This window comes from Oncorhynchus gorbuscha, unplaced genomic scaffold (genome assembly GCF_021184085.1).
Source record: "Oncorhynchus gorbuscha isolate QuinsamMale2020 ecotype Even-year unplaced genomic scaffold, OgorEven_v1.0 Un_scaffold_3397, whole genome shotgun sequence".
In the NCBI taxonomy this organism is placed as follows: domain Eukaryota; kingdom Metazoa; phylum Chordata; class Actinopteri; order Salmoniformes; family Salmonidae; genus Oncorhynchus; species Oncorhynchus gorbuscha.
Genome location: NW_025747647.1, coordinates 1 through 21,549, shown reverse-complemented (window position 1 = coordinate 21,549; position 21,549 = coordinate 1). Strand labels below are relative to the sequence as shown.

The 21,549-nt window shown below is 42.4% G+C and overlaps 2 protein-coding genes across 2 annotated transcripts; one reads left to right on the top strand and one right to left on the bottom strand.

Moving 5' to 3' along the window:
- Positions 1-844: 844 nt before the first annotated feature.
- Positions 845-17,702, bottom strand: LOC124027625 (gastrula zinc finger protein XlCGF17.1-like). Its single transcript, XM_046339993.1, has 4 exons — positions 17,644-17,702; positions 16,216-16,402; positions 15,309-15,416; positions 845-1,922 (listed from the first exon to the last, which is right to left on the bottom strand). Exons 2-4 carry the CDS (start codon positions 16,346-16,348, stop codon positions 1,054-1,056), a joined length of 1,110 nt encoding a protein of 369 aa, XP_046195949.1. The 5' UTR covers positions 16,349-16,402; positions 17,644-17,702; the 3' UTR covers positions 845-1,053.
- Positions 17,703-19,208: 1,506 nt separating this feature from the next.
- LOC124027624 (zinc finger protein 79-like) lies at positions 19,209-20,035 on the top strand. Its single transcript, XM_046339992.1, has 2 exons — positions 19,209-19,224; positions 19,380-20,035. The coding sequence occupies exons 1-2, from the start codon at positions 19,209-19,211 to the stop codon at positions 20,033-20,035; spliced, it is 672 nt and encodes a 223-aa protein (XP_046195948.1).
- The last annotated feature ends 1,514 nt before the right edge of the window (positions 20,036-21,549 follow it).

The following is a 21,549-nucleotide window of genomic DNA, read 5'->3' as shown; positions in this document are numbered from 1 at the left end:
TGTCCCCAAGAACACAGTGGCCTCCGTCATTCTGCAGCATTGACGGTCCCCAAGAACACAGTGGCCTCCATCATTCTTAAATGGAAGAAGTTTGGAACCACCAAGACTCTTCCTAGAGCTGGCCGCCCCAGGCAAACTGAGGGGGAGAGGGGCTTTGGTCAGGGAAGTGACCAAGAACCCAATGATCACTCTGACAGAGCTCCAAAGTTCTGTGCAGAACCATCCAGAAGGACAACTATCTCTGCAGCACTAGACCAGTATGTTAGTGGCCAGACAGAAGCCACTCCTCAGTTAAAGCTACATGACAGCCCACTTGGAGTTTGCCAAAAGGCACCTAAAGGACTCTCAGACCATGAAAAACAAGGTTATCTGGTCTGATGAAACCAAGTGTCACATCTGGAGGAAACCTGGCACCATTTCTACCGTGAAGCATGGTGGTGGCAGCATCAAGCTGTGGGGATGTTTTTCAGCAGCAGAGACTGTGAGACAGGCCTTTTTGCTTTGTCATTATGGGGTATTGTGTATAGATTGAGGGGGGCAATTTAATACATTTTAGAATAAGGCTGTAACGTAACAAAATGTGGAAAAAGTCAGGTAAGACAGGTAACTAACTACAATAGAAACCTTACTCACCAGAGCTCTCACATTATGAAAACCACCAAAAAAGTTCAGGACAAAGACACACACATATATATATATCTACACACACACACACACACACACACACACACACACACACACACACACACACACACACACACACACACACACACACACACACACACACACACACACACACACACACACACACACACACACACACACACACACCTGCCAAATAAATTCTATACAATGTTTAGATTCAAACAGTGGAACAGGACAATGGGCACCCTCTGCTCTATATAGGTTTGACCTTTGACCAGGTAGTGCACCATACAGGAAACAGGGTGTCATTTGGGACACAGAATTGAGAGAGAAGTGTTGAGGGCGGATCTTCACGGGGGAGCATATACTTCAGTAAGCTCATGAGTGTGTTTGGATATGTGTGTTCTCCTAAGTGTTGTTTTTGGGTATGTGTGTTTTCTGGTGTCTTCCGAGGTGCCCGGATAGAATAAACCTCTTGCCGCAGACAGGGCAAGGGAAGGGTCTCTCTCCCGTGTGAATGCGCCGGTGTATCTTTAAATAGTTAGAATGGGCGAAGTTGGCCCCGCAGTCAGCACAGCTGTAAGGCCTTTCCCCCGAGTGAGACCGTTCATGAGCCCGCATATTCCCCCTCTGCGCAAAACCCTTCCCGCACACGGAGCAGCAGTGTGGTTTCTCTCCGGTATGGGTCAAGTGGTGGACTTTCAGGTCCCCAGAGCTGAAAAAGCTTTTCCCACAGTCAGAGCAGAGGTATGGTCTCTCTCCCGTGTGGCTTAGCCAGTGAGTCTTTAGGCCTCCTGACCGAGCAAAAGTCTTCCCACATTCGGTGCAGCAGTACGGTTTCTCACCCGTGTGTGTGCGTTGGTGCCGTTGCAGCTTGGACTGGTTGAAGAAGCCTATCCCGCAATCGGCGCAGGTGTACGGTCTCTCTTCATTGTGCGTCAGCTCGTGACTCTTCCTGTGCCCCGGCTCAGCGAAGCACTTCCCGCACTTGCAGCAAGAGTACGGTTTCTCTCCAGTATGTCCTCGCTCATGCCGAGCCAGCTTTGACGGTTTAGCGAAGATCTTGCCACAGTAAGAACAAGTGTAGTCGGGGGCCAGCTTCTTGATTCTGGTATGGGTATTCTCATGTCTCTCTAGGTGTGATGGTCTGTCAAATGTCTTCCCACAGTCAGGACATGGATGAAGCTTCTTCGCAGCCTTCTTCTTCTGGTGTTGTGGTTGCCCTGTTGCCACGGTCACTTCTGGAAGATAGTCTGGGTCCAACTTTATCCTGTCTCCTATACAGATAGAATAACACAGACAAATAGATTAATACTTCATTTTTATTGAAGACCGTTCAGCAAGAGGAGACAGACAAGCACCTGGGGAGAACACTGAGAAAGGATTGTCGCGGGTGGGGATTAAACCCTGGTCTCCATTGGGGAGAACAGTGAAAGGGGATTAAACCCTGGTCTCCATTGGGGAGAACAGTGAAAGGGGATTAAACCCTGGTCTCGATTGGGGAGAACAGTGAAAGGGGATTAAACCCTGGTCTCCACTGGGGAGAACAGTGAAAGGGGATTAAACCCTGGTCTCCATTGGGGAGAACAGTGAAAGGGGATTAAACACTGGTCTCCAGTGGGGAGAACAGTGAAAGGGGATTAAACCCTGGTCTCCATTGGGGAGAACAGTGAAAGGGGATTAAACCCTGGTCTCCATTGGGGAGAACAGTGAAAGGGGATTAAACCCTGGTCTCCATTGGGGAGAACAGTGAAAGGGGATTAAACCCTGGTCTCCATTGGGGAGAACAGTGAAAGGGGATTAAACCCTGGTCTCCATGGGGGAGAACAGTGAAAGGGGATTAAACCCTAGTCTCCATTGGGGAGAACAGTGAAAGGGGATTAAACCCTGGTCTCCTTTGGGGAGAATTTTGAGAGGGGATTAAACCCTGGTCTCCATTGGGGAGAACAGTGAAAGGGGATTAAACCCTGGTCTCCATTGGGGAGAACAGTGAAAGGGGATTAAACCCTGGTCTCCATTGGGGAGAACAGTGAAAGGGGATTAAACACTGGTCTCCAGTGGGGAGAACAGTGAAAGGGGATTAAACCCTGGTCTCCATTGGGGAGAACAGTGAAAAGGGATTAAAACCTGGTCTCCATTGGGGAGAACAGTGAAAGGGGATTAAACCCTGGTCTCGAGTGGGGAGAACAGTGAAAGGGGATTAAACCCTGGTCTCGAGTGGGGAGAACAGTGAAAGGGGATTAAACCCTGGTCTCCATTGGGGAGAACAGTGAAAGGGGATTAAAGCCTGGTCTCCAGTGAGGAGTCACACGTGAGGTCCTGGGAGTTTTGACACTCAATCACGGCTATGCACAAATTATTACTTTATTGTTCCTAGGGGGGGTAATGTTGTACGGTGTACAGAAACTTCTGTCCTATATGAAAAATGGTTCGGTACTAGAATTTTTGGACCTTTCGCTACTTCTGCCATGTGTCTCACGTGTGTACTGATTGAGAGGGTTGAGTCTAGTAATTTGTCTGAATCTTCTCACGGAGAGAGAATGCCAACAGCATGGCTTCTTCTAACAAAAACATCAAACCGGTATCTCCACGCCCACAACTTGTTGACAAAACTGCCACCGGACTCAAACTATGGGAATACTTTGTTTACAGAACAGATGAGGACCAGCTCAACAAAACATCTAAGCAAAAGGTGTTACAAAACAGCACAGTGCAAGGGAGGTTTAGTTCCAAAATGACCCAGGGTTGAATTGGGCTGGGTCCCACCTGTGATCCAAATGAGAGCCAGTTGGAGCGGAGACCCTTGGGTACCAGGGGACAACTGGCCACCTGGGGTAACTGGCCCCCGCCCCCTGTAATTCACATTAAGACCATTAAGATGTCACCAAATTATTTTCCCACTGCTCTTGCTCAACAAAAAAATGCCCTCTGTCATCACAACTTTTAGATATTTAAACAAAAACGATTTTGTGGTAAGTTGTTATAATTTTTTTACATGTTTAAAAAAGTTGTAGATATATTCCAATATTAGATCTATAATTGTAAAAAAAAATACAAAAATACAAGTAGGAAAGGCTTGATATGCAGTGTCCTCCACTAATATTGGCACCCTTGGTAAATATGAGAAAAACGGTCTGTGAAAATGTTTTTATTGTTTATCCTCTTGGTCTTTCAATCAAAATACTCACAAAAATATAACCTTTTAATGTAAAATAATTGAAAGAAAAAATACAATTCTTATCATCAAACAAATATTCTCAAATATGTGTGCCACAATTATTGCCACCATTTCAATCAATACTTTGTGCAACCTCCCTGTGCAAAGATAACAGCTCTGAGTCTTCTCCTCGAATGCGTAATAAGGTTTAAGAACACATGGCAAGGGATCTGAGACCATTCCTCCATTTAGAATATCTCCAGATCCTTCAGAGTCGAGGTCCACGCTCGTGGACTCTCCTCTTTAGCTCATCCCTCAGGTTTTCTATTGGGTTTAGGTCAGGAGACTGGGATGGCCATGGTAAGACCTTGATTCTGAGTCAGTGAACAATGTGTTGATTTTGAGTTGAGCTTTGGATCACTGTCCTGCTGGACGATCCAACCACGGCCCAGTTTAAGCTTCCTAGCAGAGGCAGTTAGGTTTTGATCTAATATCCGCTGGTACATGGAGTCCATGATATCATGAATCCTAACAAGTTGTCCTGGGCCTTTGGAAGAAAAACAGCCCACAACATACTTCACAGTGGGGATGAGGTACTTTTCTGAATGGACATCTTTCTGTCTACGCCAAAACCCACATCTGGTGTTTGTTTCCAAAAAGCTCGATTTTGGTCTCATCTGACCATAGAACTCAGTCCCATTGAAAGTTCCAGTAACTTTGGCAAATTGTAGGTGCTTGAGTTTGTTGTTTGATGACAGCAAAGGCTTTTTTTATGGCAACTCTCCCAAACAACTTGTGGTTATGTAGGTGGTGTCTGATCGTAGTTTTGGAGACTTTCTGACCCCAAGACCCAACTAACGTCTACATTTCTCCAGCTGTGATCCTTGGACATTTTTTGGCCACTCGAACCATCCTCCTCCCTGTGTGTGGGGTCAATATAGAAACACGTCCTCTTCCAGGCCGATTAGTTAACATCTCCAGTTGCTTTAAACTTCTTAATTATCGCCCTGATAGTGGAAATTGTCATTTTCAACCGTTGACCTATTTTCTAATAGCCATTTCCTTATTTGTTCAGCATGACAACCTTTTGTCGCACATCATTACTGTATTCTCTGATCTTTCACATAGTGGTGGATGACTATGGGAACTTGGCCTGTGTGTCACCTCATATTTATACCCCAGTGAAACAGGAAGTCGTGGCTTACCACTTAAGTGTTCCTAATCACCCAGGTGAACTTAAATGTAGCATATGGATGGGAATATATGTCAGTTAGATTTTACTCATAAGAATCTCAAGGGGCCAATAATTGTGGCCACACGTTTCAGAGCAAAATATTAATTTCACATTAGAATTTTTATTATTTTACTTCAATTAAAGGTTTGATTTTTGTGAATATTTTGAATGAAAGTCCAAGAGGATAAACAGCAAATAAATGTTTCTCAAAGCCCCTTTTGCTCATATTTACCCAGAGTGCCAATATTAGTGGAGGGCACCGTAAATAATCCACTTGTTTAAGAGAGAAAAATGTAGATAAAATCAAAAACTGTTGCGTTAAATAGCAAATGTGTCTACTCTGGTATGTGCGCTCTAGCCAACAGCTAGATACAGTGCGGATAAACTGTGTGAGTAGGGTAGTCTACAATAACAAATGATTATGGATAAGAGCTAGAATATTTGTATTTTTCAAACGGCAGTCAAGTATTCACCAGTATAAGACCCTCTATATTTATTGGAAAGGAGCATCAAGCTCATCACCGTGCACTTTCACCACCCTGTTCCTAACTTACCTAGCCTAATAAAGTGCATGGTTTCCCGAGTCATAGTGAGAGGATCACACACAATATCATCACGTGACTCCAAGTTTACAATCGATATGATGGTTATATAAATATTTCCGCATAAAAGGAGTTTCCACTACCATTTCTCGCATAATTAACTTTACCGACACAAAAAGATCCCACCATGTCGAACGAACAAATGATCTGTCTGCATTAGTAAAAATGTACCAAAACTTCCAGTTTCCATCAGACCGGTCGTGACTGACTTTCATACCGCATGAATATGACTTTACGCGTATTAAACATGTGTATGGGAAACGTGGTTAGTGTAGAACATTATTAATGCAGTCACGGGAAAACACGTTTCAAAGCAGTTTTGATGGCCACTGTTAAGAGGAGAATCACTGAGCTTTCTAGTGTTACTAGGCTACAATTGCTCAAGGCCAAGAAATTAGTAGGCCTAAAATGGACCATTTTTAGAACGATGGTTTTTAGCAGTGGTATGGTTTATGCACGTTAGCGCTCGCCAATGGATTTGAATCCATAGATAAGACCGGGACTAAATGTAACACGGGTCAGGTGTAACAGGTACATTATATTCACCTTCCTTGGTTGGCTGAGTGCCAGTGGATGTTTTGGGGGGGTACATTCAAGTCATCAATATTTATTTATTCTAATTTTACCTTTATTTAAGTAGGCAAGTCAGGTTAGAACAAATTTTTATTTACATAAACAGCCTACCAAAAGGACTCCTGCTGGGACCTAAGCTGGGAGTAAATATATATATATATATATAGGACAAAACACACATCATGACACCAGAACACTACAAAAAGAGAGACCTAAGACAACAACACAGCATGGCAGCAACACAACATGACAACAACACAATGTGGTAGCAGCATAAAACATGGTACAAACATTATTGGCACAGACAATACATCAAATGTAGCAACAAGACCCCTTGACTTTTCCACATTTTGTTATGTTACAGCCTTATCCTAAAATTGATTAAATAAATAAAAACCTCAGCAATCTACACACAATGCCCCATAGTGACAAAGCAAAAACAGAGTTTTATACATTTTTGCAAATTTATTAAAAATAAAAAACAGATACATAATTTACATAAGTATTCAGACCCTTTGCTATGAGACTCGAAATTGAGCTCAGGTGCATCCTGTTTCCATTGATCACCCGTGAGATGTTTCTACAACTTGATTGGAGTCCACCTGTGGTAAATTCAATTGATTGGAAATGATTTGGAAAGGCACACACCTGTCTATATAATGTCCCACAGTTGACAGTGCATGTCAGAGCAAGGAATGAGGTCAACGGAATTGTCCGTAGAGCTCCGAGACAGGATTGTGTCGAGGCACAGATCTGGGGAAGGGTACCAAAAAATGTCTGCAGAAATAAATGTCCCCAAGAACACATTGGCCTCCATCATTCTTAAATGGAAGAAGTTTGGACCCACCAAGACTCTTCCTAGAGCTGGCCGCCCGAACAAACTGAGCAATCGGGGGAGAGGGGCCACTCTGACAGAATTCTAGTTCCTCTGTGGAGATGGGGGAACCTTCCAGATGAAAACTATCTCTGCAGCACTCCACCAATCAGGCCTTTATAGTAGAGTGGCCAGACGGAAGCCACTCCTCAGTAAAAGGCACATGACAGCTCGCTTGGAGTTTGCCAAAAGGCACAAAGACTCTCAGACCATGAGAAACAAGATTCTCTGTTCTGATGAAACCAAGATTAAACTCTCTGACCTGAATGCCAAGCATCACGTCTGGAGGAAACCTGGCACCATCCCTACGGTGAAGCATGGTGGTGGCAGCATCATGCTATGGGGATGTTTTTCAGTGGCAGAGACTGGGAGACTAGTCAGGATAGATGTAAAGATGAATGGTGCTAAGTACAGAGAGATCCTTAAATTCTTTGGAATAGGGGGCAGCATTTTCACTTTTGGATGAATAGCGTGCCCAGAGTAAACTGCCTCCTACTCTGTCCTAGATGCTAATATATGCATATTATTATTCATATTGGATAGAAAACACTGAAGTTTCTAAAACTGTTTGAATGATGTATGTGAGTATAACAGAACTCATATGGCAGGCAAAAACCTGAGAAAAAATCCAAACAGGAAGTGGAAAATCTGAGGTTTGTAGTATTTGATCTCAGCCCCTATCGAATACACAGTGGGATATGGGTTATTTTGCACTTCCTAATGCTTCCACTAGATGTCAACCGTCTTTAGAACGTTGTTTCAGGTTTCTACAGGGAAGGGGGGCCGGATGAGAGTTGTTTGACTAAGGGGTCTGGCAGCAACCTCGTTCTCAGTCACATGAGAGTTATCTCTCATTCCATTGCTTTTCGACAGACAATGGAATTCTCCGGTTGGAACATTATTGAACATTTATGATGATAAAAACATCCTTACTTGTCCTTAGTTTGACAAGTTTCTTCGACCTGTAATATAACTTTTTGAACTTTTTGTCCGACTGGACCTGAACGGTCGTTTGGATTTGTTTACCAAACGCTCTAACAAAAGAAGCTATTTGGACATAAATGATGGACATTATCGAACAAAACAAAAATTTATTGTGGAACTGCGATTCCTGGGAGTGCATTCTGATGAAGATCATCAAAGATAAGTGAATATTTATAATGCTATTTTTGACTAATGTTGACTGCGCAACATGGCGGATATTTCTTTTGGCTGGTTTGGTTACTTTTTCCGGAAAGTTCTTTTGAAATCTGACACAGCGGTTGCATTAAGGAGAAGTGTATCTAAAGTTCCATGCATAACACTTGAATTTTCATCAACATTTATAATGAGTATTTCTGTGAATTCATGTGGCTCTCTGCACAATCACCGCATGTTTTAGAACTACTGAACGTAACGCCAATGTAAAATTAGATTGTTTGATATAAATATGCACTTTATCGAACAAAACCTACACAATAATGTAACGTGAAATCCTATGAGTGTCATCTGATGAAGATCATCAAAGGTTATTGATTAATTTTTATCTCTATTTGTGCTTTTTGTGACTCCTCTCTTTGGCTGGAAAAATGGCTGGGTTTTTCTGTGGCTTGGTGGTGACCTAACAATCATTTGTGGAGCTTTCGCTTTAAAGCATTTTTAAATCAGACACTGTGGCTGGATTAACGAGAATTTTATCTTTAAAATGGTGTTCAATACTTGTATGTTTGAGAAATTAGATTTATGAGATTTCTGTTGATTTGTATTTGTCGCCCTGCAATTTCATTGGCTGTTGGCGAGGGGTTCCGCTAGCAGAACGGGGTTCCCCAGTCCTAGACAGGTTAATGAAAACCTGCTCCAGAGTGCTCAGGACCTCAAACTGAGGACAATGACCCTAAGCACACAGCCAAGACAACAGAGGAGTGGCTTCGGGACAAGTCTCTAAATGTCCTTGAATTGCCCAGAGTCCGGACTTGAAAACCGATCGAACAACTCTGGAGAAACCTGAAAATAGCTGTGCAGCAATGCTCCCTATCCAACCTGAGAGCTTGAGAAGATCTGCAAAGAAGAATGAGAGAAACTGCTCAAATGCAGGCATCCCATCTAGAGTTCTGGAAATGCAAATGCGCTACGCTAAATGCTAAATAATAAACAAAATACATATAACAATAACAAAATAATTAGCATATTCGGCGCTACACAAACCGCACAATAAAATATAAAACATTCATTACCTTTGACCATCTTCTTTGTTGGCACTCCTAGATGTCCCATAATCACTATTGGGTCTTTTTTTCAATTAAATCGGTCCATATATAGCCTAGATATCGTTCTATGTAGACTGTGTGATAAATGGGAAAAAAAGAGCGTTTCATAACGTAACGTCATTTTTTTAAATTCAAAAAGTCGACGATAAACTTTCACAAAACACTTCGAAATACTTTTGTAATGCAACTTTAGGTATTAGTACACGTTAATAAGCGATAAAATTCATCAGGAGGCAATGTAACTTCTATAGGTGTCGTTTGGAAAAAAACATGGCCGAGAGAACTCGACCAAAACATCCGGTCGGAGAACGGAGGGAAGGAGTTCCCTTGAACCGGTTAGACCAAGAATCAATTGCGAATCAAATGACAAGACTCTAGACAACGTGTGGTAGCTGTAGGCGCTGAAACCTCGGTCTCATGTAATTCGGTTCACTTTGAACAATTCCTGGAAGTAAGCGCAAGGATATTTATTTCCATTTTCAGTGATCAGGTTTTCCTGCGCTATTCGATGAAACTCACGCTCTGTTAAAGTCACAGCCGTGATTTAACCAGTTTTAGAAACGTCAGAGTGTTTGCTATCCACACATACTAATAATATGCATATACTATATTCCTGGCATGAGTAGCAGGGCGCTGAAATGTTGCGCGATTTTTAACAGAATGTTCGAAAAAGTAGAGGGTCGACTTAACAGGTTAACTGTTTTTGCTTTGTCATTATGAGGTGTTGTGTGTTGATTGATGAGGGGGAAAACAGTTTCATACATTTTAGAATAAGGCTGTAACCTAACAAAATTTGGAAAAAGTCAAGGGGTCTGAATACTTTCTGAAGGCATTGTATGTGCTTTTGTCAGTATTATATTGTTAAAGCTAGTATATTATATCACCCACCAATGCACTCATAACTTAAGCTATGACAGCTATATATTTCAACTAGCTACATAGCTAGCTCGTCTGGGCCTGCTAGTCGTGTTGCTAGCCAGCCAGCAGCCCTTGGCAGAGCATTGCACCATGGGAGGTGAAATTCATTCTGGGAATCGTAGTATGCTGTGAGGACCATAGAATCCATTCTATTTCTGTGTGGACCATAGAATCCATTCTATTTCTACGGTGTGTGGACCATAGAATCCATTCTATTTCTACGGTGTGTGGACCATAGAATCCATTCTATTTCTACGGTGTGTGGACCATAGAATCCATTCTATTTCTACGGTGTGTGGACCATAGAATCCATTCTATTTCTACGGTGTGTGGACCATAGAATCCATTCTATTTCTACGGTGCGAGGACCATAGAATCCATTCTATTTCTACGCTGTGTGGACCATAGAATCCATTCTATTTCTGTGTGGACCATAGAATCCATTCTATTTCTGTGTGGACCATAGAATCCATTCTATTTCTACTGTGTGTGGACCATAGAATCCATTCTATTTCTACGGTGTGTGGACCATAGAATCCATTCTATTTCTACGGTGTGTGGACCATAGAATCCATTCTATTTCTACGGTGTGTGGACCATAGAATCCATTCTATTTCTACGGTGTGTGGACCATAGAATCCATTCTATTTCTACGGTGTGTGGACCATAGAATCCATTCTATTTCTACGGTGTGTGGACCATAGAATCCATTCTATTTCTACGGTGTGTGGACCATAGAATCCATTCTATGTCTACGGTGTGTGGACCATAGAATCCATTCTATTTCTACGGTGTGTGGACCATAGAATCCATTCTATTTCTACGGTGTGTGGACCATAGAATCCATTCTATTTCTGTGGTGTGTGGACCATAGAATCCATTCTATTTCTGTGTGGACCATAGAATCCATTCTATTTCTGTGTGGACCATAGAATCCATTCTATTTCTGTGTGGACCATAGAATCCATTCTATTTCTGTGTGGACCATAGAATCCATTCTATTTCTGTGTGGACCATAGAATCCATTCTATTTCTGTGTGGACCATAGAATCCATTCTATTTCTGTGTGGACCATAGAATCCATTCTATTTCTGTGTGGACCATAGAATCCATTCTATTTCTGTGTGGACCATAGAATCCATTCTATTTCTGTGTGGACCATAGAATCCATTCTATTTCTGTGTGGACCATAGAATCCATTCTATTTCTGTGTGGACCATAGAATCCATTCTATTTCTGTGTGGACCATAGAATCCATTCTATTTCTGTGTGGACCATAGAATCCATTCTATTTCTGTGTGGACCATAGAATCCATTCTATTTCTGTGTGGACCATAGAATCCATTCTATTTCTGTGTGGACCATAGAATCCATTCTATTTCTGTGTGGACCATAGAATCCATTCTATTTCTGTGTGGACCATAGAATCCATTCTATTTCTGTGTGGACCATAGAATCCATTCTATTTCTGTGTGGACCATAGAATCCATTCTATTTCTGTGTGGACCATAGAATCCATTCTATTTCTGTGTGGACCATAGAATCCATTCTATTTCTACGGTGTGTGGACCATAGAATCCATTCTATTTCTACGGTGTGGACCATAGAATCCATTCTATTTCTACGGTGTGTGGACCATAGAATCCATTCTATTTCTACGGTGTGTGGACCATAGAATCCATTCTATTTCTACGGTGTGTGGACCATAGAATCCATTCTATTTCTACGGTGTGTGGACCATAGAATCCATTCTATTTCTACGGTGTGTGGACCATAGAATCCATTCTATTTCTGGTGTGTGGACCATAGAATCCATTCTATTTCTGTGTGGACCATAGAATCCATTCTATTTCTACGGTGTGTGGACCATAGAATCCATTCTATTTCTGTAGAATCCATTCTATGTCTACGGTGTGTGGACCATAGAATCCATTCTATTTCTACGGTGTGTGGACCATAGAATCCATTCTATTTCTACGGTGTGTGGACCATAGAATCCATTCTATTTCTGTGGTGTGTGGACCATAGAATCCATTCTATTTCTGTGTGGACCATAGAATCCATTCTATTTCTGTGTGGACCATAGAATCCATTCTATTTCTGTGTGGACCATAGAATCCATTCTATTTCTGTGTGGACCATAGAATCCATTCTATTTCTGTGTGGACCATAGAATCCATTCTATTTCTGTGTGGACCATAGAATCCATTCTATTTCTGTGTGGACCATAGAATCCATTCTATTTCTGTGTGGACCATAGAATCCATTCTATTTCTGTGTGGACCATAGAATCCATTCTATTTCTGTGTGGACCATAGAATCCATTCTATTTCTGTGTGGACCATAGAATCCATTCTATTTCTGTGTGGACCATAGAATCCATTCTATTTCTGTGTGGACCATAGAATCCATTCTATTTCTGTGTGGACCATAGAATCCATTCTATTTCTGTGTGGACCATAGAATCCATTCTATTTCTGTGTGGACCATAGAATCCATTCTATTTCTGTGTGGACCATAGAATCCATTCTATTTCTGTGTGGACCATAGAATCCATTCTATTTCTGTGTGGACCATAGAATCCATTCTATTTCTGTGTGGACCATAGAATCCATTCTATTTCTGTGTGGACCATAGAATCCATTCTATTTCTGTGTGGACCATAGAATCCATTCTATTTCTGTGTGGACCATAGAATCCATTCTATTTCTGTGTGGACCATAGAATCCATTCTATTTCTGTGTGGACCATAGAATCCATTCTATTTCTGTGTGGACCATAGAATCCATTCTATTTCTGTGTGGACCATAGAATCCATTCTATTTCTGTGTGGACCATAGAATCCATTCTATGTCTGTGTGGACCATAGAATCCATTCTATTTCTGTGTGGACCATAGAATCCATTCTATTTCTGTGTGGACCATAGAATCCATTCTATTTCTGTGTGGACCATAGAATCCATTCTATTTCTGTGTGGACCATAGAATCCATTCTATTTCTGTGTGGACCAGTGCAAGACAAGAGCGTCAAAGGGTTTTTATATATTGTTTTGGAACTAAACTATTACGTACAATTATTTAGCTGATTAATGTCATTTGACCCAATATTATGACCATAGATGAGCAAAATAACCCTGATATGTATGAAATTACATTTTAAAACAGTTTAGATTTAATTGTACAATAATTTAGTATGCTCTGAGTCTCATATGGTTTTGCAGAAGGAAAATTAAAGATTCTTCTGTTATTAAACATGGTGCTTTGTTTTTTAAAATAAATAAATTCAATTTCGAATAACGGTTAAACATATTGTTAAATGTTTTGCTGTGGTTTCGGTATCGAGTATCATTTCCGTATTGAGTATCGTGATACAAAATTCTGGCATTGTGACATCACTAGAGGGGGGTATTACGTTCCAGTTACAGACAAACACACAGACAGTCATTGTAAATAAGACTTTGTTCTAAATTCACATAACTGGCTAAAGAATAAACCAGAATAAACAATACAAGCCAAAAATGTTTATGTCAAAGTGCCATGGTTAACAATGAGACAGAGCAAATCTCTCTCAAAAAGATGTGACAATCCCACACTAGAACAGAGGGTAGAGACATGTCTGTCTTGTTTTACTGTGTGGTTTTAGAATTGATTTAGAATACCAGTTGTTTCCGCCAAAATTAGCACCTAGATCTAGACGCACTGCTCTGCACAGGAGTTTCTCTCTTTTTCTGAAGAGCAAATCTCTCGTTCTGTGTCTTCACCAGTTTTTCTGCAGATTAATTCGCTCAAGGAACTAAGCTTGATAATTTACAAGCTAGTTTTAGTTAAATGGCCAAGTATCCAGTTAGGATTCCAGCCCAAAACCAAATCCATCAAACAGCCTGATAATCACAGACCAGCGACCGCATTCACAAAGCGTCTCAGTGTACCAGCGCTGATCTAGGATCATTTTTGCCTTTTAGATCATAATGAATATGATTATGTGGACCAGAGGCACCTGGTCCTAGATCAACACTCTTAACCTACCACCAGTTTTTTATTATTAATTGCAGACAGCACCTTGCCGTTTGTATTTCAACGAACATTGTATGGAAAATATAAATATACAAATCTTTGTTCTATTGAACATGCCATAACAATAAATGCATTTTAATGATATGAAGAGTGTCTTGGTCCTTGTTTCTTTGATGACCTATCTAACCGCTCTGCCAAAGAGCACCTATCTAACCGCTCTGCCAAAGAGCACCTATCTAACCGCTCTGCCAAAGAGCACCTATCTAACCGCTCTGCCAAAGAGCACCTATCTAACCGCTCTGCCAAAGAGCACCTATCTAACCGCTCTGCCAAAGAGCACCTATCTAACCGCTCTACCAAAGAGCACCTATCTAACCGCTCTGCCAAAGAGCACCTATCTAACCGCTCTGCCAAAGAGCACCTATCTAACCGCTCTGCCAAAGAGCACCTATCTAACCGCTCTGCCAAAGAGCACCTATCTAACCGCTCTGCCAAAGAGCACCTATCTAACCGCTCTGCTAAAGAGCACCTATCTAACCGCTCTGCTAAAGAGCACCTATCTAACCGCTCTACCAAAGAGCACCTATCTACAAACACCTACTATTGTGTATCCTAGCAACCCTTCCTTCCTTTGTCACAAATCACACTGTATCAGACAGATCATGATGTTGTGATATCAACATTTTTATGACACTAACTTCCTCGCGACATCTCACAGGCCCACCTACAACGGATGGATTCAGTGACATGAAACAATCTGAACGTTGCAGATAGAAATGGAATGAAAGGAGCTGACGTGATTCCCTATTCCCCTCAAGGTCAACTCTGGACCTCGAAGCCAGTTCCACTGCTTGTTTTCATTTTTCACCTCTAACCAGGGCTGCTGAACGATCCGGTAGAACAGAAGACCAGCAGGCTCTGGACCTCGTAGGGTAAGAGTTGAATAGCCCTGCTTATTCAATCTGACAGGCAATCATTTCTGTTTGACACCATAGATTTCTACCTGATTTGAACTTACATCCTCTGAACAGGCCTCTGGACTTACCCGGGTAAACCATTTCAACTTCCTCTGCTTCGTCATCTTCCTCCTCCTCTTCTTTGATAATCATATTAAATATGGGTCTTTCTGCCACGCTGAGACCTGAGAGGTGGTCTGAAATAAATAACCAAACCAATATAATTAATTGCCAGCTGATACTGTAATGCTGGACATGCACCGTTAGGGCCCTGTGTTCCTCTAGGAACCGAAGGGAATAAGTCAGGGAGAATCTCAGTTTAATTTGCTTGATTCCTTGTCCTCTCTCCTTGCTTCTTTCTCAAAACCCATTGGATGAGGTCAGAGGTCCCCCCCCTCTGACCTTTACATCCGATAATTTTTCAGAAGGAGAGAGGATGCGAGGAATCAAGGAAATGCCATTGAGGTTCTCCCCAAGTCAACATAATGCTCTGGTTAGGCCTACCTCTAGTTGGGATTCTCCCTAAGTCAACATAATGCTCTGATAATTTGTATTTTTTATTTAACTAGGCAAGTCAGTTAAGAACCAATTCTTATGTACAATGATGGCCTACACCGGCCAAACCCGGACGAAGCTGGGTCAATTGTGCGCCGCCCTATGGGACTCCCAATCACGGCCAGTTATGATACAACCTGGATTCGAACCAGGGTGTCTGTAGTGACGCCTCTAGCACTGAGATGCAGTGCCTTAGGTTTACCTCTAGTTGCCTCTACTGTTATCTTTGATCAGTCCCGGATCCAACTTTTTTTTTCATAGTATTCCATTCATAATCATTTTGTTCACTGCTTTATATTTTTTACACTACTAACCTCTCTCTCCCATAGGTGCAGATCTAGGATTAGCCTAATCTCCCCCAAGCCTCTCTTATTGGTGTGAGAAATGAAAAACTGACCCAAGATCAGCGTCTAGGGCCAACATCACGCAACATGGACTCACCTGGGTCAGCCATGTCACTATGTCCCTCCTCTTCCTCTTCCTTCACAGTCACATTGGGTTCAGGTTCTGGGGCAGTGGGACTAGGAAGGTAGTCTGATTCTGACTCAGACCCGGCGTTCTCGCCAAAATCCATTTCTGAATCCTTTTGGGCTTGTAATGGTGTATTCTAGTGTAGATCCATGGTTATCTGTGGGTTCAGTGACACATACACACAATGATACGAGACTGATTCAAGTATTTGTGCTAGGGCAGAACCAAAACCTGTACCCGCGGCGCCCAGGACCCAGTTTGTGAAACCCTGGTTTAACAGGCATGTGCTCATGGCCCGTTAACACAGGTGTGCCTTATTGTTAATTAAGGGCGTGGCATCAGGTATAAATGTTTGGCCATGAGTTCATCCCCTTGATGGTGTAGGTTGGTGATGGCATTCATTTAAATCAGTTGTTTTATAGCAATGCTCTTATTCCACCTAGAACCGGTCTTCTGTGTACACTGTCAAGGCTGCTAATAAGGACTACTTGCATTGACTGTTTTTTATTTATTTATTTGAACTAACACTCTTTCACCGACTATACACACACTCACCACATAAGCTGCTGCTACAGCTCAGTATTATGTATCTGTATGCCTAGTCATTTTACATGGTATCCCTGCACATCAATTTGGTACTGGTACTCCCTGTATATAGCCATGTTAATGTTATTCAATCCTTGTGTCACTACTATTTTTATAGGACCCTGTAAGTAAGCATTTCACTGTTAGGGGCAGGTGATAAATTACATTAGGATGTATTGTTTGTTGATTTAAAGCAAATTTACATTGTCAGTAACCTTGGTCATTGTCTTATAGGCATACTACAAAAATCTGTTTATTTTACCAGGTAAGTTAACTGAGAAAACATTCTCATTTACAGCAACGACCTGGGGAATAGTTACAGGGGAGAGGAGACAAATGAGGCAATTGTAAGCTGGGGGTCATTATTGTGCATTTGAGAATGAACAAAAACGAAAAATTGTTGCAGCAGATCTTTGAATTCTCATGCTCCATCCTGATGAGAACTTGTGCCATTGCTTAGTGCTAGTTATTTACCAGATGACTTCCTCTTTAAACAGAGATCGGCTCACTTCAAAGATGAATTGTGTAACAAATGCAGGTTTTTGACCGTTAAACTCTAGTTTACATGTGATTGTATTATCATAGACACCAGGAGAGAAGAGACGCTAAACAAGATGGATAGTGGTGATGCTACACAATATTAGCTAACTGAGCTCGCTCTCGACGAAACTGACCCGTCCTTTTCGTAGCATTAGCCACCTAGCGTTCTGGTATATAGTGCTAGCTTGGGTGAGCACCTTTTCAATATAGCTTCGTACATTTAATTGCCCGTTAAAACAAAATTAGTTAACTAGCCAGCGAGCTGTTACTCACCTCGACTTCCCTAGCGGATGTTATGACTGGAGATCTACGTCGACATTCGATTGCTCTGGCCTGAGAGCGCAGACAAACAGGAAGTTGCTGCCTTATCGTTGATTCCCTACGACTGCAACTGTATTTTTCTCTAAATATACAATGTAAAACGAAAAACTTGAGCAACAAGACAACTTTATCTGGACGCACAGAAGAACCACAAAGCGAAAATAAGGTGATAATATTTTAATGCCACGCAATATAGTCGTAGAGATAATTGCTAGCTAGGCTGGCTAGCTATCCAGCTAACGTTAGCCAGCTAGCTATAACTACCGACAATGGGTCCGGTTAGCTACCAATGTTTATAACCGATATCTAGCTCGAACCCTACACTGAATCCCGAATTAACACACAGCTCCGTATGCACTTAGCTATGTAGCTATAACTGAGAGGATTGGATAGGGGCATGTTTGCAATACAGCAATAATTCCACCAGCCTGGCCTTTCGAAGGGCTAGATGGAGTACAGTAGTTGAGCTACTAGGCTATATTGCTTAGCTACAGCCGAACACCTATAAGATCAATACACTTCTAAGGGGTATCTTGTCTAACAATCACCTGCAGTTGAGCCCTTGACCAAGTATTTATTTAATGGTAATTAAAGTAGTGTCAAATTATTTTATTCTTCAGGAACAGAGGAGAACGAGTGAAAGACCTTGGAGTAGCTTACTAGAGAGCACCGAACGAATTTCAGGTGTTCAACAACATCATTTCTGATACCTCGTGAGCAGAACAATATGAATCGTGAAAGAGAAACGTTGATGGATGAAATTGAAGAGAGTTTATGGACTTTAACAGAGGACAATTTACGCTCCCTTTGTGAATGCAGTGGAATAGGTGGCAAGGATGGATCCGAAATGAAAGGAAAGAATCAACGAGCACTACGGCGTAAAATCATGGAGGAAACATGGGAAAATGAGGATTTAATGAAATCTGAGGATCGGGAATGTCATGGTTACTCCAACTGAAAGAGGACATCAAAAGGATACAGGATGCTGGGGGTGTGGCCTCCAGACAATCAGCGTCAGCGCAGGTGGACGACGGAGCACAAGGAAGCTGCGACGCAGAACGTAAAGAGGATGGAGGGAATCTTTATAGTTACCAGAACAACCCTCACCTGTCCCCTTCCAAGAATCCCCGGGTAGTGCTTCACTTGGACTCGAAAGCAGGAAAACACCGGGGCTGAGTGGAACGGTGAAAGGAGGAGAAGAGGAGGAGGAGGAGGAAGAAGAAGATTTGATTGAGGCAGCAGAGAAGAGTGTTAAAAACGCCAGCCGAAACGCACAGTGAAAAAACCCCACTGCTGCTCAGACTGTGGCAAAAGCTTCAGTCACAAAAAAGTCATTTGACTGTCCATCAGCACACGCACACCGGAGAGAAGCCTTACCACTGTACGCAGTGCGAGAACAGTTTCTACTGCTCATCTTATCTGATATCACACATGCGAACGCACACCGGTGAAAAGCCCTACCGCTGCTCCGACTGTGGGAAGAGGTTTGGCCAATCGAACGCCTGAAGCTACACCGCATGCGAAGGCACACCGGCGAGCTGCCATTCTCTTGTTTGGATTGTCCGAAACGTTTCGTCACGTCGGCACACTTGAAATCCCACCAGAGAGTCCACACGGGAGAGAAGCCCTACCACTGCTCGGACTGCGGGAAGAATTTCTCCCACTCGAGCGCCCTGAGACTCCACCAGAAAACCCACAGTGGAGAGAAACCTTCATCTGCGAATGTGGAAAGAGCTTCATTAACTGGGCCCACTTAAACTCCCATCAAAGATCCCACACCGGTGAGAAGCCTTACTGTTGCGAGCAGTGTGGCAAGTGCTTCTCTGAATCCGGCACCCTGTCAAATCATCAGAGAACTCATACTGGGGAGAAGCCTTACAGCTGTGATCAGTGTGGGGAGAGGTTCGCTCAGTCGGGATCTCTGACAATCCACCAGAGGACACACACAGGAGAGAAGCCCTACGCCTGCGATCAGTGTGAGAAGAGGTTCATTACCTCTAGCCACCTGAGACGCCACCAGAGGACTCACACTGGAGAGAAGCCTCACCTCTGTGATGAATGTGGCAAGAGCTTCACGCGGGCCGGAGCACTGGCGAGCCACCGCAAAACACACACCGGAGAGAAACCCTACAGCTGTGATCTGTGCGGGAAGAGTTTTGTTCAGTCTGGGCAACTGACGAGCCACCAGCGCACACACACAGGAGCCAAGCCGTATGGCTGCGATCAGTGTAGTGAAAGATTCACTCAATCAGCCACCCTGGCCAATCATCAACGAACACACACGGGAGAGAAGCCCTACGGTTGTAATCTATGCGAGAGAGCTTCGCTCAGTCGGGGCACCTAAAAAGTCACCAGAAAGCCCACGCCAAAGGAGGAATGTATCCTCTTCCAACTCTCTCCTCCGACATCTGTTCCGGTACCTTCTGTAAGTTCTAAATGGTCTAAAAACTCAGCTGCCGGACTCCTCAGCCACACCAAGTTCTGAAACCACATCACCAGTGTTCTATGTGAACACTGGCTACCCGCTACACACAGCACCTTCTGCTACTAAACCCCTTATTGACTTGTTTTCTGCACCAGTGGTTGTCAAACCTCTCCTCAGGACGTTTCGTGTATTTTTAATCTATTCCAGAACTAATACACCTGATTCAACTGGTCAACTAATCCTAAAGCCCTTGACTAGGTGAACCAGGTGAGCTAGTTCAGAATACAACAAAGTTGTCAAACGCCTGGGGGGTGTCCAAGGAGGAGGTTTGAGAAACACTGCTCAACACCGTGGACACTATGGGTGGTTTCCCCGGACACAGAGTATCATTTACAAAATAATTGAATAGAGATTCTCCATTGAGCATGTTTTTTAGTTTAGGGCTAGTGTAGTGGGGTTATATTTATCATATGTGGCATGTCCATCTTTACATGCTACGTCGTAATAAGACAGCAAAAAGCCCATTAAATTAATTATCTGGCTCCATAAGATTAATGGCAATATGCAAGAGACTATAGTTAGTGTTACAAGACATCCTTCTAGGCATGGTCGAGAGAGAACTGAGGGAGACGAAGAAACCATGGCTCATGGGAGAGAGAGAGAAATTGGGGGAGAGTAATCTCACCACAGCAGTTCAGGAACCAAAAAGAGAGAGTGAGAGGCAATGAATGTAAGACCTTTTATAATGTCAGACTTGTTTGAATTCAAAATCTGAGTTGTTGACCAATAGCATTACTGTAAAGCTAACCTCCAATCAGATAAAGATGTCTGCAGACCTGTAAAGACAACAGAAAGTTCTGCGCTTATTGTAGGTCTGACAATGGGGTTGAGAATAGAGAAGACGACAGAGGACATTCTGGCTTACAGCGATAAGAAGGGTCTCTTCTGGGGCTGGCCTGCTCTGAACTATTATTAAGCGTTGTCTCGGAAACCGGCTCTATGGGCTAAACAACATCATACTGACCTGTTTCAATGTCATAGAACATGTCATAGTGAACTGTGTGTGTGGAGTGGGGGATGTTTGGGTGAGTGAGTGGGGTGGGGGGGGTGTTGAGAGTTTTATCTTTCATGTACTCCCATTATCAATTCAATTGTTATAATGTAGAATGTTTTAACAATAGTAGGTATGTATTCATGTATTCAATTGATCAATAAATTTAACCCATTATCTTCTCAACAATGTCAGTTTATCACCTTAATTTTTTAGGACCCTTTAAATATATATATATATAATCTGTTTTAATATAAGTGCATTGAGTGTGGGAAATGTGCTCTACAAAATATAATTATTGTTATTAAAGAATTAAGAAACGACTCGTGAAACTGGAATAAAGGATACATCTCATAATAATATACAAGGTCAAGCACTTTTC